Source organism: Rhinoderma darwinii, chromosome 9 (genome assembly GCF_050947455.1).
Source record: "Rhinoderma darwinii isolate aRhiDar2 chromosome 9, aRhiDar2.hap1, whole genome shotgun sequence".
Taxonomy (NCBI): domain Eukaryota; kingdom Metazoa; phylum Chordata; class Amphibia; order Anura; family Rhinodermatidae; genus Rhinoderma; species Rhinoderma darwinii.
The window spans coordinates 102,613,488-102,626,382 of NC_134695.1; the positions used below are offsets into that span (position 1 = coordinate 102,613,488).

General features: G+C 41.1%; 1 protein-coding gene and 1 long non-coding RNA gene across 3 annotated transcripts in view; one reads left to right on the plus strand and one right to left on the minus strand.

Moving 5' to 3' along the window:
• LOC142661277 (uncharacterized) overlaps positions 1–12,895 on the plus strand; it is a 201,637-nt gene that overhangs the window by 112,464 nt on the left and 76,278 nt on the right. The gene's annotated exons all lie outside the window — the stretch shown is intronic.
• CPNE2 (copine 2) overlaps positions 1–12,895 on the minus strand; it is a 120,221-nt gene that overhangs the window by 21,532 nt on the left and 85,794 nt on the right. For both annotated transcript variants that reach the window (XM_075838675.1, XM_075838673.1), the window contains exons 3-10: positions 11,815–11,994; positions 10,294–10,368; positions 6,293–6,364; positions 6,038–6,121; positions 4,861–4,950; positions 4,666–4,764; positions 2,473–2,559; positions 1,422–1,481 (exon numbers count right to left, since the gene is read on the minus strand). In XM_075838675.1, the coding sequence (XP_075694790.1) occupies positions 1,422–1,481; positions 2,473–2,559; positions 4,666–4,764; positions 4,861–4,950; positions 6,038–6,121; positions 6,293–6,364; positions 10,294–10,368; positions 11,815–11,994 (747 nt within the window). The remainder of the gene's footprint in view (positions 1–1,421; positions 1,482–2,472; positions 2,560–4,665; positions 4,765–4,860; positions 4,951–6,037; positions 6,122–6,292; positions 6,365–10,293; positions 10,369–11,814; positions 11,995–12,895) is intronic.

Here is a 12,895-nt window from a genome sequence, read left to right on the forward strand (position 1 = left end):
ATTGTACTGTATAGGGCAGCTATAGGGGCATTATACTGTATAGGGTAGCTATAGGGGCATTATACTGTATGGTGGCAGCTAAGGGGGCATAATACAGTATGGGGAAGCTATAGGGGCATTATACGGTATGGGGCAGCTAAGGGGGCATTATACTATGGTGGCAGCTTAGGGGGCATTATACTGTATGGGGCAGCTATGAGGCATTATTCTGTATGGGGCATTATACTGTATGGGTACATCTGTGGGCATTAAACTGTATGGGGGCATCTGTGTGGGCATTATACTGTATGGGGCATCTGTGTGGGCATTATACTGTATGAGGGCAGCTTTGGGGGCATTATGCTGTATGGGGGAATTTGTGTGGGCATTATATTACATGGGGCATCTGTGTGGGCAATTTACTGTATGGGGCTTCTGTGTGGGCATTATACTGTATGGGGGCAACTATGGTGGCGTTATGCTTTATGGGGGCATTATACTGCTGAGGGCATCTGTGTGGGCAATATACTGTATCGTGGCAGCTGGAGGGCATTATGCTGTGTGGGGACAGCTATTTGGCATTATACTGTGTGGGAGGCACTATGAAGGCATGATGCTGTGTGGGCTAAACCCGGTGTGTATGGGCGGGTATTGTGCTGGATTAGAGGCATGGCTTAAAAGGAGCGCCATATCGGTTGTCCCTCGTTACGATACTTGAAAGTTAGGAAGTATGACATAACCATTGTGCCTGTATGTTGCACAATGTTTCAAGATGAGGACCTTCCTATACATGTACTTACGTTGGATATCACTGGACTATTCTCCTACCGTTTAATGTCTACAGATACTACGCAGACATAGGTCTCTCTCTGATTTAAGACTACACGCAAACCTTGTTTATTCTGATCTTGCAGTCATGTGTTACTCTCTTCCGTCTGTCCTTCTCTTCTACTGTAAGTTACAAGAAGACGGCAGGAGTGGAATAAGACATGACTGCAGGGTCAGACTACACACGTATTTGTTTGTAGTCTGTAACCATGGAGACACATAGGTCTGCATAGGAGCTGTGAGCACAAAACAGTAGGACAGTTTTAATCAAGACTATTTGCAAAGCTTGTTAGTTTTTTATTTCAGATGGTACAACAACAAAAAAATGGCTCCAAAAGTGTACAAATTCAGTCACCTGCCCCTATAAAAAATAGCAATAGTTGTAGTCGAGATAAACGTTAAGATTTTCTCAACATGAATGTCAAACTCGCTAACTTAGAATTACTTCAGCGTAACAGTTGTTGTTTACAGTAAATATATTCTGACTGATTTCCTAAATACGGTAAATGCTTCTTTCATGTAGTGTCCAGTTCTTTTCCGGAGTAAATATACTGAGTGCAGTTAGTTCCTCATACAGGCAGTATGTTTGATACCAGTAGACTGTGAATACCTACTGTAAACATTAGCTGGCATCCTCCCAGTATGTAATCAAGGAAGGAGTAGTCTCTTGTAATCTGAAAGAAAACCACATGGACAAGTGATGTTTGTAATAAGGCTGCAATTCCCATGGAGGATGACTGTCATTAAAAGAAAACAGCGCAATAATATTACCGATGCCTGCTGTAGAGATTTGTAATATGGTGCTCATAGACTGCAATGAGCCCATACTGTCTCTACATATGCCTTGAATTTCCTATGGAGGTTTTTTTTTTTTTTTTAAACAATATTTTTTATTTTACTTTTATTTTTGTGTTGCCATGTATTCATATGGAAACAGTAAGAAAAAAATTAACATGCAGTGTTATAAAAAGTATACTCCTCTTGAAGGGAGTATGGACGCACCATGCAGCAAAGCACAGAGTGCCAACAAAAATGCAGCCTGCATGGACCATTAGGTTTAACTTGCCTAAGTACTAATCTCGATGGCCCAAAATATGAAAAGGTAACTATCACGTCATCTACTCTGCTTCTCCCGTTTTAAGTGATGGCGGGAGATGAGCTCAGCAGGTTGGGCATTTGCTGAGGCAACCATATAACATCCAAATCCTCTACTGCATACTATGGATGGGAGACGCAAAGCAGATGAAACCATAGTAGCTCTCGAAGGGTCCTTTTACACCGGCCCATTGTGGCCGTAACAACGAGCGCTGATCAACGAGACAGCTTGTTGATCGGTGCTCATTTGATCCTTTCACAAGGAGTTATTATCAGTAATGTATGGGGACGAGCACTCGTTACTACGAACTCTCGTCCTCATACATTTCCATCATGTCGGCAGCACATCTCCCTGTTTACACAAGGAGATCTGCTGCCGGCAACAAAATTTTTTGCTGTATAAACGATAAGATCAGCCGATGAATGAGCGTTTGCTCATTAATCGGCTTATCGGTGCTCTGATTACACAGGGCAATTATCAGCAATGAGGGTTGTGTAAACGCTCGTTTGCCCAATAATTGGCCATTGTAAAAGGGCCTTAACTTAAGAAATCCAATATTTGTTGTTTACCTTACAAGATTTAATTATAATGACTCCAGAGTTTTTGTAGCTTCTCTTCTTCTTTTGTTTCTTTGGGTTAATGCAGTCAAATTCCACCTGAAAAATAAATAATTCATGGATCAGAAATGACTTCATACAGGAATCTCTTAGAATCACCTTGTAAACTAAAGAGGAACTAGGAAAAAGTGATTTTAATATATTGTGTTTTTGGACAAAAGTAGAAGGCTGGGTGGAAGCTAGTGAAGTGATGCTAAAATATCAATCAGAATGTGTCTGGGCCATTACATACTAACAATACAAGAATGCGCTAGGTGACAGCTATAAATCTTCTTAGCTTTGTGTATTCTGCTGTGGTCACTGAATCTCCTCGAGGCTGCTCCCTGTAGATGGTGTAGGACTTTTGCCAACCAATCATCTCTGAACCATCCTGCAGTTGGTGGGGTTTGCTCACTGCCTGTGACATGAATGCTGCTGCACGGAGCACAGTCTGCAGCCTTTCTTGTGCCTTCATCTGTGGCCGTTCAGCATCCTGCAGTTGGTGGGGTTTGCTCACTGCCTGTGACATGAATGCTGCTGCACGGAGCACAGTCTGCAGCCTTTCTTGTGCCTTCATCTGTGGCCGTTCAGCATCCTGCAGTTGGTGGGGTTTGCTCACTGCCTGTGACATGAATGCTGCTGCACGGAGCACAGTCTGCAGCCTTTCTTGTGCCTTCATCTGTGGCCGTTCAGCATCCTGCAGTTGGTGGGGTTTGCTCACTGCCTGTGACATGAATGCTGCTGCACGGAGCACAGTCTGCAGCCTTTCTTGTGCCTTCATCTGTGGCCGTTCAGCATCCTGCAGTTGGTGGGGTTTGCTCACTGCCTGTGACATGAATGCTGCTGCACGGAGCACAGTCTGCAGCCTTTCTTGTGCCTTCATCTGTGGCCCTTCAGCATCCTGCTCACATTGTTAAGTGATCTATGTTACTATAGATTCTGCTAGATGTGATTTGGACTCATGGGACATATAGTTAGAGAGTTATTGTCCACAGATGTGATGTCTACAGTCAAGATGGTTTACAGGAACTGGAATATCCCTTTTAAAAACACGTTAGAGGTTGCATGAGGGAAGATATGATATGAACTGTCTGCCAATTTCACAACAAAACGGAAAAAAATTAGACTGCCACAAAGCCTATTGACCTGTCTGTTTACAAGGTCCAGGCATGCTCACTGCACTGTAGGGGTAGTGATGGGTTGTGAAATGACAGAAATATTTCAATGTGGTTGCACAATATATCTTGCAGCTTGTCTGATGTCTCTATATAATTAACAAAACCGTTTTGTCTGCATAATTCAGTCAAAACGATATTATATTGTAACACATTACAACATCTTTCGGTTCTTTAGGGTTCAATGTAAACGTTTGGACAGGGACTTTAGATAGCTAACTTGGTAAAATTCTGTCTGCCTTCAGCCACCACTAGAGGGAGCTTAGGAGGAGACTGCATACTACTAATATATTGAACGCAATAATAAAACAGAAAATAAATTCTGAGCTCCGCCTCATGGTATCTAAAACAGTGTGAGAATATAGACATATACTTTAAGCCACTTATTTTTAAACAGTCTCCTTATGTCCTAACTGTAACGTCAAGAGTTATAGTCGTGCTGTATCCTCCGCTGCATCTAGTGTATCGCACCCCGCCGGGTGTCTATCAACTGTCGGAGCCTCATCTTAGCCTGAATCTACTACTACTGTCTACTTTACCTCAGGTACCCTTTCTGAACTATAGACATTGCATTGTACCTGTTTGGCCAGCTGCTATCCCGCTACACGGTACGGCCCAGTGGGTCCACACCATGCGCCATGACACTAACATGCTAGATCAGAGGTCCCCTTCTTGCTCGCAGTCCACTTGCAAAAAGATAAAATGGTGTTGAGCCACGCTACATACTAAGAGGGAGAAAATCTATTAAAGATGTGACCAAGTCACTTTTACCCTAGTTTTTATTTCAATTGGTATGAATTTGTCCATAGCACCAAGTTTCAATTACACTTTGACATTCCTTGTTCAACTAAAGCACAATATTATTTAGAGCTGTCAGCAGCTGGGAAGCCACATACAGGGGGCCTGAGGGCCACATGTGGCTTCTGTGTCACTGGTTGGGGAACCCAACTCCTCTTCTACACATTGAATCGTTGAATCGGTGGATACTCACAGACATGGCATCCCGAGCCTCACACAGTTTGATTGCTGTAGTCTGAAACTCCCCAATAAAATCATGTCCTCCGTCATTGTCGTAATCAAAGCACACAATCTGTAAAAATATTACACACAACACTATCAGATAAGTTTCATAAAAATAAAAAAATTACAAAAACAAGCATAAATGTGTTAATAAATCAGAAATAACCTTTATGGGCTTCTCAATGTCTCCATTGCACAATGACTGTAAGGGCACGGTAAACGGTTTCCACACAGGGTCCAGAGTATATTTTATGACCTAATAGTAAGGAATAGCGCAACCATAAAAAAATCACGAAGAAATTTTAATAGCTGACAAAAATTTACGGAGCAGTATAGGTGTTTGGTCTTATATAATATCATTGTTCCCAGTTTCACTGAAAGTTATAGGAATAATATATAGTTCTTTACGGTATCTTCACACATGGTGCTAATAGTGCAGTGCCAGGGCCCCATGGCGATCTGAGCGAACATGCTCTATGGTTGTCAATCCAAGGGTAGGATAACTAAGGGGCCCAACTGTTATTCTCACTCAAAATCCCATATACACTTAAAGCAGCCCCTGATCTAGACACTTCTAAGGGATCTTGGAACCTCCCAGGCTTTCTGGGCATAACGCTAAGGGCTTATTCACACGAGCGTTGAATACGTGCATGTGACGGCCGATAAAACAACGGCCGTCACACGAACGCATGTATTTCAATGAAGCCGTTCATTCAACGGACCGTGTGAAGTGTCCACTGAAAAATAAAACATGTCCTATTTTCTTCCGTTTTCACAGATCCCTCTATAGACTGGCGTCTGTGGGGATCCGTGAAAACGCGTACCGCATGGGTGAAACTCGGACGTGAAAAACGTCGGAGTTTCTCCACGTTCGTGTGAATAAGCCCTTAGGCTGGCCAAACACATTAGATGTATCTCGGCCGAATACACCAATTTTGGCAGGATTGGCTTGACCATCTAATGTGTATGGCAGCATGCCGACTCTCGCAGTTGTATTTCAATATGCCTGATCCTTTTGTTCCTTTTTTCTCCCTGAGAACACATGCACGCTCGGCCAAGCCAGGCGTGAATGTGTATGGGGGAGTGAGAATGAATAGCTGTCGACCGAACCAGCGTTTGGTCGACAGCTATCTAAAAATGTATGGACAGCTTAAGCGTATGTTCACACACGGCAGATTTATTGCAGAAATTTCTGTGACTGAAGATCATTTCCATATATCTGAATGGGGTTGTATCTTTAGCAGGTGCATGGATTTATACAAGCTTCATTCAGATGAAAAGGAAAGTCGCAGAAATGTAACACTTTCACCCTATACACACACACACAGAGTAAATGATTTCACCTCTGTCCTATGAACCAGCATCCACTTCCCATCATCTCCTTGTTTGTAGAATTCTAAAAATGGATCTGACTTTCCAAACAAATCCTGTTGAGAAAATTATAAAAAGGGTAAAGAAAAAAAGATCACATGAGAATAGATCACAAGCTGATGATTGTCTGCTGCCAAAATGTGGCCTCGGACTGGAGAATAAAAGGTATCCGGTTTGCCGTAGGTGTTAATAATAAACTGTGACATGAGAACAATGTGAGATCTCACCTTTTTATCCAGCTTCCTCCCAGCCATGGAAAGTGTTATCACTCTGTTATCAGACAGTTCCTCCGCAATAACCTAACAATGCGGGCAGAAATAATATAAAACATAAATTCTAAGTTTCAATAATATCTGAAATTCTAAAATATAAAAGACAGGGGGTCACCAGTTTGCGATCCCCTATTAGCCAGAGCAAAGAGCCCTTATAAAGAGTGGCTTCCACTCTGGAGGACTTGATGCAGCCACATCCATTCATTTGAACGGCACCATGCAATACTACATTTCCCCTGTAGTGGCCACTGCAGCGGAAATTTGTGGCTGCTGCGTTGTGAAAGGGGGTTGGTTGTTCATTTAAAACATCCCCTTTACAGAGCACCTGCCGCCTCTCCTGAAACATCTCTTTTAATAAATACTTGCATTCCCCATGAAATAAAAATTCTGGAGCATCGGATCATAGAACTCTGCATTGTGCCGTCCCTCTGTTATTGCTCCTGGAAATGCATGAATAAATTTACAAATGGGAATTATCATTTTGCTTGTCAATAGGGTGTGTCATTACACATTCTGCCACTGTCTGAGTAAGTAACACCCAGTTGTCAATGTATTCATCTATTTCCAGGAGGAATATTAGAGGAACGACAACCAGAAAAGATGGTCCACCATTATTTTTCATTGACAATACAACAGACATTTCAGGAGAGCTGACAGGCCCTACTTGAGATAGAAGTTTGCAAATGTTGGTGATTTACTAAATCTGACATTCACATGCTCATAGATCTACCTTTCTAATTTTCTGAAAATCACGGCAAAAATGTGATATGATTGCAACGTGTGAATACACCCTAAAGAGAGCTTTTGGCTGAATGACTGTCTATCCAACTGCTATCTTTAACGACTTCCCTACAAACATGATTGTTCAGCTTCGGCAGGCATGTTGTTTCAACAGTGGTAGTGAGATAAGCTGCTGAGAGACTTCTATGGCGCCACTTATCTTTTGGTGAAATAGATCTGGGGACTAGAACCCACATGTTTTCCCAACCAATCTTGACTTATATCTCGAAATAGTGAATTTTGAAGAAAAAAAGCCCTTTAGGCCTGATGCACACAATCGTGGTGATTTTGTGGACCACAAAACCACAGATCCTTTGTTTGTATTTGCGGTCCATTTGTCCGCAAAAAAAACTTCCGTAGTGAATCTGTGTGTCATCAGTATTCACGGATCCGCAATAAAAAAAAAGAAGGTTGGAATTGATGTCAGCGGTTCGTCCCGACCCCCTGAGTAGGTCACATGATCCGCAGATATGGACAGTAAAATGAGATGTCCTGAGATTTTGCAGCCCGGACTTGCGTCCCCCACACAGATCTGTGGGGCCATATAAATAAATGGGTCTGTGTGTCAGCCTTTCTTGATGCAGTTTAAATTGCCGGAAAACTTCTTGGTCAACGGATAACAGATGTACAAAATGGATCCTGTTTTTCCAGTCTGTTTCCCAGCAACGTTAAGGGGTAAAAATATATAAAATATATTTTTTACGATGCGTTGGGAATACACAAAAAAATAAGTTTGCAAAAGTGCCTTCACAAGACAATAAGAACAAAACCATCCTTAATATACTATAATCGGTATCCTTGTGTAGACTCGGAGAACAAACACATCCTGATAATGAATTATTGTGATGAGTGGGAATCACATTGTTATATGTAACACTTAGGCTATGTTCACACGGAGTATTTTGGGGGAGGAATATCTGCCTCAAAATTCCGTTTGGAACTTTGAGGCAGATTTTCCTCTCCCTGCACGCCGATTTTCGCGGTGATTTTCGCGCCGTTTTTCGCCCGCGGCCATTGAGCGCCGCGGGCATAAAACAGCGCGAAATCCGCTTTCTCTGCCTCCCATTGAAGTCAATGGGAGGTCAGAGGCGGAAGCGCCCGAAGATAGGGCATGTCGCTTCTTTTTCCCGCGAGGCAGTTTTACTGCTCGCGGGAAAAAGACGCCGACGCCTCCCATTGAAATCAATGGGAGGCATTCTCGGGCCGTTTTTGCCGAGTTTTGCGACGCGGTTTCCGCGTAAAAAAACTCGGCAAAATACCCCGTGTGAACATAGCCTTACTTTAAATGCAATAAATATGTGTATCATGCGCATGTCCAACATACAAATATACCCCTGTACTTAGAAATATGAGAAAAAAAAAGTCTTACAGGGACATTGACTGTACAATGAACATATATTGATTTCTGACATAAAACCCGCTCTTGTGATCCCAGGCTTCTGAAGTTACAGGTTGACTAAGTATATACATCGGAGATCATATACTGCTTATGACATGCTTGTCCTTGGAACATACAGAGGACAATGTATTCTTGTGATGTAGTGTCATATAGCATTCAAGAGATCAATAGTAATACATAGTATGTGCCCCCCGATTATTCTCTTTTATTGTGTCTATCTATCTCATATCTATCTATCTATCTATCTATCTATCTATCTATCTATCTATCTATCTATCTATTATAAATCTATATCTATCTCTCATATCTATCTATCTCTCATATCTATCTATCTCTCATATCTATCTATCTCTCATATCTATCTATCTATCTATCTATCTATCTATCTATCTATCTATCTATCTATCTATCTATCTATCTATCTATCTATCTATCTATCTATCTATCTATCTATCTATCTCTCATATCTATCTATCTATCTCTCATATCTATCTATCTATCTATCTATCTATCTATCTATCTATCTATCTATCTATCTATCTATCTAATATCTATCTATCTAATATCTATCTATCTATCTATCTATCTATCTATCTATCTATCTATCTATCTATCTATCTATCTATCTATCTATCTCATATCTATCTATCTCATATCTATCTATCTCATATCTATCTATCTATCTCATATCTATCTATCTCATATCTATCTATCTATCTCATATCTATCTATCTATCTCATATCTATCTATCTATCTATCTATCTATCTATCTATCTATCTATCTATCTATCTATCTCATATCTATCTATCTATCTATCTCATATCTATCTATCTATCTATCTATCTATCTCATATCTATCTATCTATCTATCTATCTATCTATCTATCTATCTATCTATCTATCTATCTATCTATCCATCTCTCATATCTATCTATCTATCTATCTATCTATCTATCTATCTATCTATCTATCTATCTATCTATCTATCTATCTATCTATCTATCTATCTCATATCTATCTATCTCATATCTATCTATCTCATATCTATCTATCTCATATCTATCTATCTCATATCTATCTATCTCATATCTATCTATCTATCTATCTATCTATCTATCTATCTATCTATCTATCTATCTATCTATCTATCTCATATCTATCTATCTCATATCTATCTATCTCATATCTATCTATCTATCTATCTATCTATCTATCTATCTATCTATCTATCTATCTATCTATCTATCTATCTATCTATCTATCTATCTATCTATCTATCTATCTATCTCATATCTATCTATCTATCTATCTATCTCATATCTATCTCATATCTATCTATCTAAAAACGGCAGGAAATGGTGCGTTTTTGCCGCAGCGGAAAGCCTTTGACTTTCAACGGAATTGCTGCAGAAATTTTCTGCAGCAATTCCTTTGTATGTGGACAAGCCCTTAGAGAACGTTACATTTTTGCTACATTTTAGTTATATTTTTATATTACATGCAGCGCACAATGTTCACTTGTGTTTACAAAGTTTTTGAAATAATGAAACAATTGGTGCACTTTAGTCTGTCTCGTGCATAGAAGGACACGCAGCATATTGTTATCCTGACGCCGTTATCTTGTTGCTAGGTTACTGTTGCCATGATGCACGTCTTCAGCTTTTACTAGAAACAGAATGATTGCTACCGGTGGAATAATCAAGCGATTATCTCAGTATGAAGTTCAAACCGCTTTTAAAATGACACAGGCAGTACAGAAAAAGAAACCTCTTTACCGTTATCACTCCCTTCCCTGCTGGTTTCCCATTTCCTAAAACCAAGGGTCGTGTTACATTCTTGCTGGAAACAATCTGAAAAACAAAATCTTTTTAAAAAGTTGCATAACAATTATTATTTGCTGGATTTAGAAGTATATGACAAATATCGAACAATCATCGACTGCAAGATAGAAGACATAATTGTCATACACGTCTTTCTCTACCTCCAGCGCGTGCAGCGCATAATAAGCCTGGTTAATGGAGCATGCTGGGAAATCTGACCTACTGGATATTGGAAGAATTGATACAACAGGAGGTGATATAAATTGTATTATTATTATTTAGGAAGCTGCGGTATGTTAGGGTATTGCAAAACTAGTATTTACAGTAGCCTGTATTCTGGCAATGGGTAGGGCACATTACGACAGCAATGAATGATGCCTAAATTGGGTTGATGGTGCCTACAGCATTGCAGGGTTATTACTGGGACACTCTAAAGGCCCTTTTACACCGGCCGGTGCAGTGAGCGACGATCAACGAGACATTGATCGGCGCTCGTTTGCTCCTGTCACACGGAGCTACGGATGGGGACGAGTGGTCGCTACTCCGATCGCTCGTCCCCATACACAGGGAGATGTGCTGCCGACAACGATAATATTTTACTTTTTTAAAACAATACGACCATCAGATGATCGAGAGTTTCCTCGTTCATCTGCTGATCGCTGCCCTGTTTATACAGGACAATTATTGGCAACGAGCGTTATATGAACGCTCGTCTGCCCGATAATCGTCCAGTGTAAAACCCCCTTAAGTTTATGTTCACACAGCGGATTTTGCTTGGTGCGTCCCTCCACAGAATTTTTTTCTGTCGTCAGCAGGAAAATTCCTACTACCATTCACTTCAATGATAGGTTTGGGCGGAATCCGCCTGGAGATCGGGCAGGACACGTCTTTTGTCCGCTAGCTGAAAAAATCAGCTGGCAGGAGAGAGAAAAAGAAGCGTCCCCTCACATTGGAATCAATGAAAGGCAGGTTCTGCCGCATAAATTTCGCTGTGTGAACAGGGCCTAACATATAAATGCTGCATTAATGAGAATTATATCATTTGGGGAAATTGCTTTTCTGTTTACATTCATAGTTTGACAGCTGTTGCGCGAATCACGCTCGTCCTACGGACGTGCTTCCGTGTGTCACGCGTGATTTTCACGCACCCATTGACTTCAATGGGTGCGTGATGCGCGAACAACGCACAAATATAGGACATGTCGTGAGTTTTACGCAACGGACTCACGCTGCGCAAAAATCACGGACTGTCTGCACGGCCCCATAGACTAACATAGGTCCGTACGACAAGCGTGAAAATCACGCGCGTTGCACGGACGTATTACACGTTCGTCTAAACAAACCCTCTAAAGCTGAGATTTTCTAATAAAAGTCAATAGAGCCGTATAAAACTTCAGCTTTCATGTGAGGGCTGTGTTCTCTATTGTGAGGGCTTGTGAACCCAGCTAGACTGGAATGTATGGGCATCCCACTCACCGATCCGAGCGTGCACACGTACTCCCCCAGGAAGTCATGCTCATACAGCTGGGTGCTTGACTTGTCTTGGTCAAAAATGGCAAACTTTAACTTCTGAACTTCTTCAAAGTGGTAGTTGATTGTAAACTTCTTTGCAAACACAGGGTTTAAATTGTTAACATTTGTCTCCGTTCTGTCAATCTAGAAGAGATCAATGACATCATTAATTATTCTGCCTTTATTTTAACATAAATCCTGTCAGACTGGCGTTCCTTAGGCCCATGATTCTGAGTGCCCATTCTCCATCCATATAGAACATGTTCACGTCAACTTTTAATTGCATTAGATGTTATTTGTGAATCATCCTAGAAGAAATAGATCCTAGTGGCCCCACAATAAGATCCAAATGGAGTTTTCTTCTGTTGGACCTTTGGGGCCTATTATTATGTCAGAGCCTGTGCTGACTCCTCTGATACACTGGTGGGCCAGTCTGACTGGTTATAAGGCCTGCTGCACACAATGTGTATTATGTGCGGGTTTGCAACGCAGTTTTTTTTCTGTGGCAAACCCCTTGCGTAATACAGTACCAGCAAAGTAAATGAGATATCTCAGCTACACGTTTTCAAAATCCACAGTATGTATCTTGCGTTTCCGGGTCATTCTGGTATTAAAATGATAGATAATACAATCAGTAAAATAACATTAAGGCCAGATTCACATGTGCATTCGGGTTTCCGTTGCTCTGCTTCGTCATAGGAGCAGTGCAACAAAAATAACAGAAGCTCGGGATCCGATGCCTGACAGAAACCATTGGCGCCCTACAAAACCCATTGACTTTAATAGGTTCCGTCGGGACCCCGGCAACATTTCCATAATTTTGCCAGACATAATAGTGCAGCCTGCTGTGGTATTTTGTTTGTTCGAACAAGCCCCTTATTGCAACCACCTGTTGCCCAGGTAAAAATACACATTGTAAAAATGTTGCATTGAATCACCCAAAAACATTCCATTCATCATGTACAGTGTAAAGGATCTGCCAGGCACAGCTTCGGGGTTAACTCCCATAATTAATCAGTCAGCACCTGAATCTACATCCCTGAGA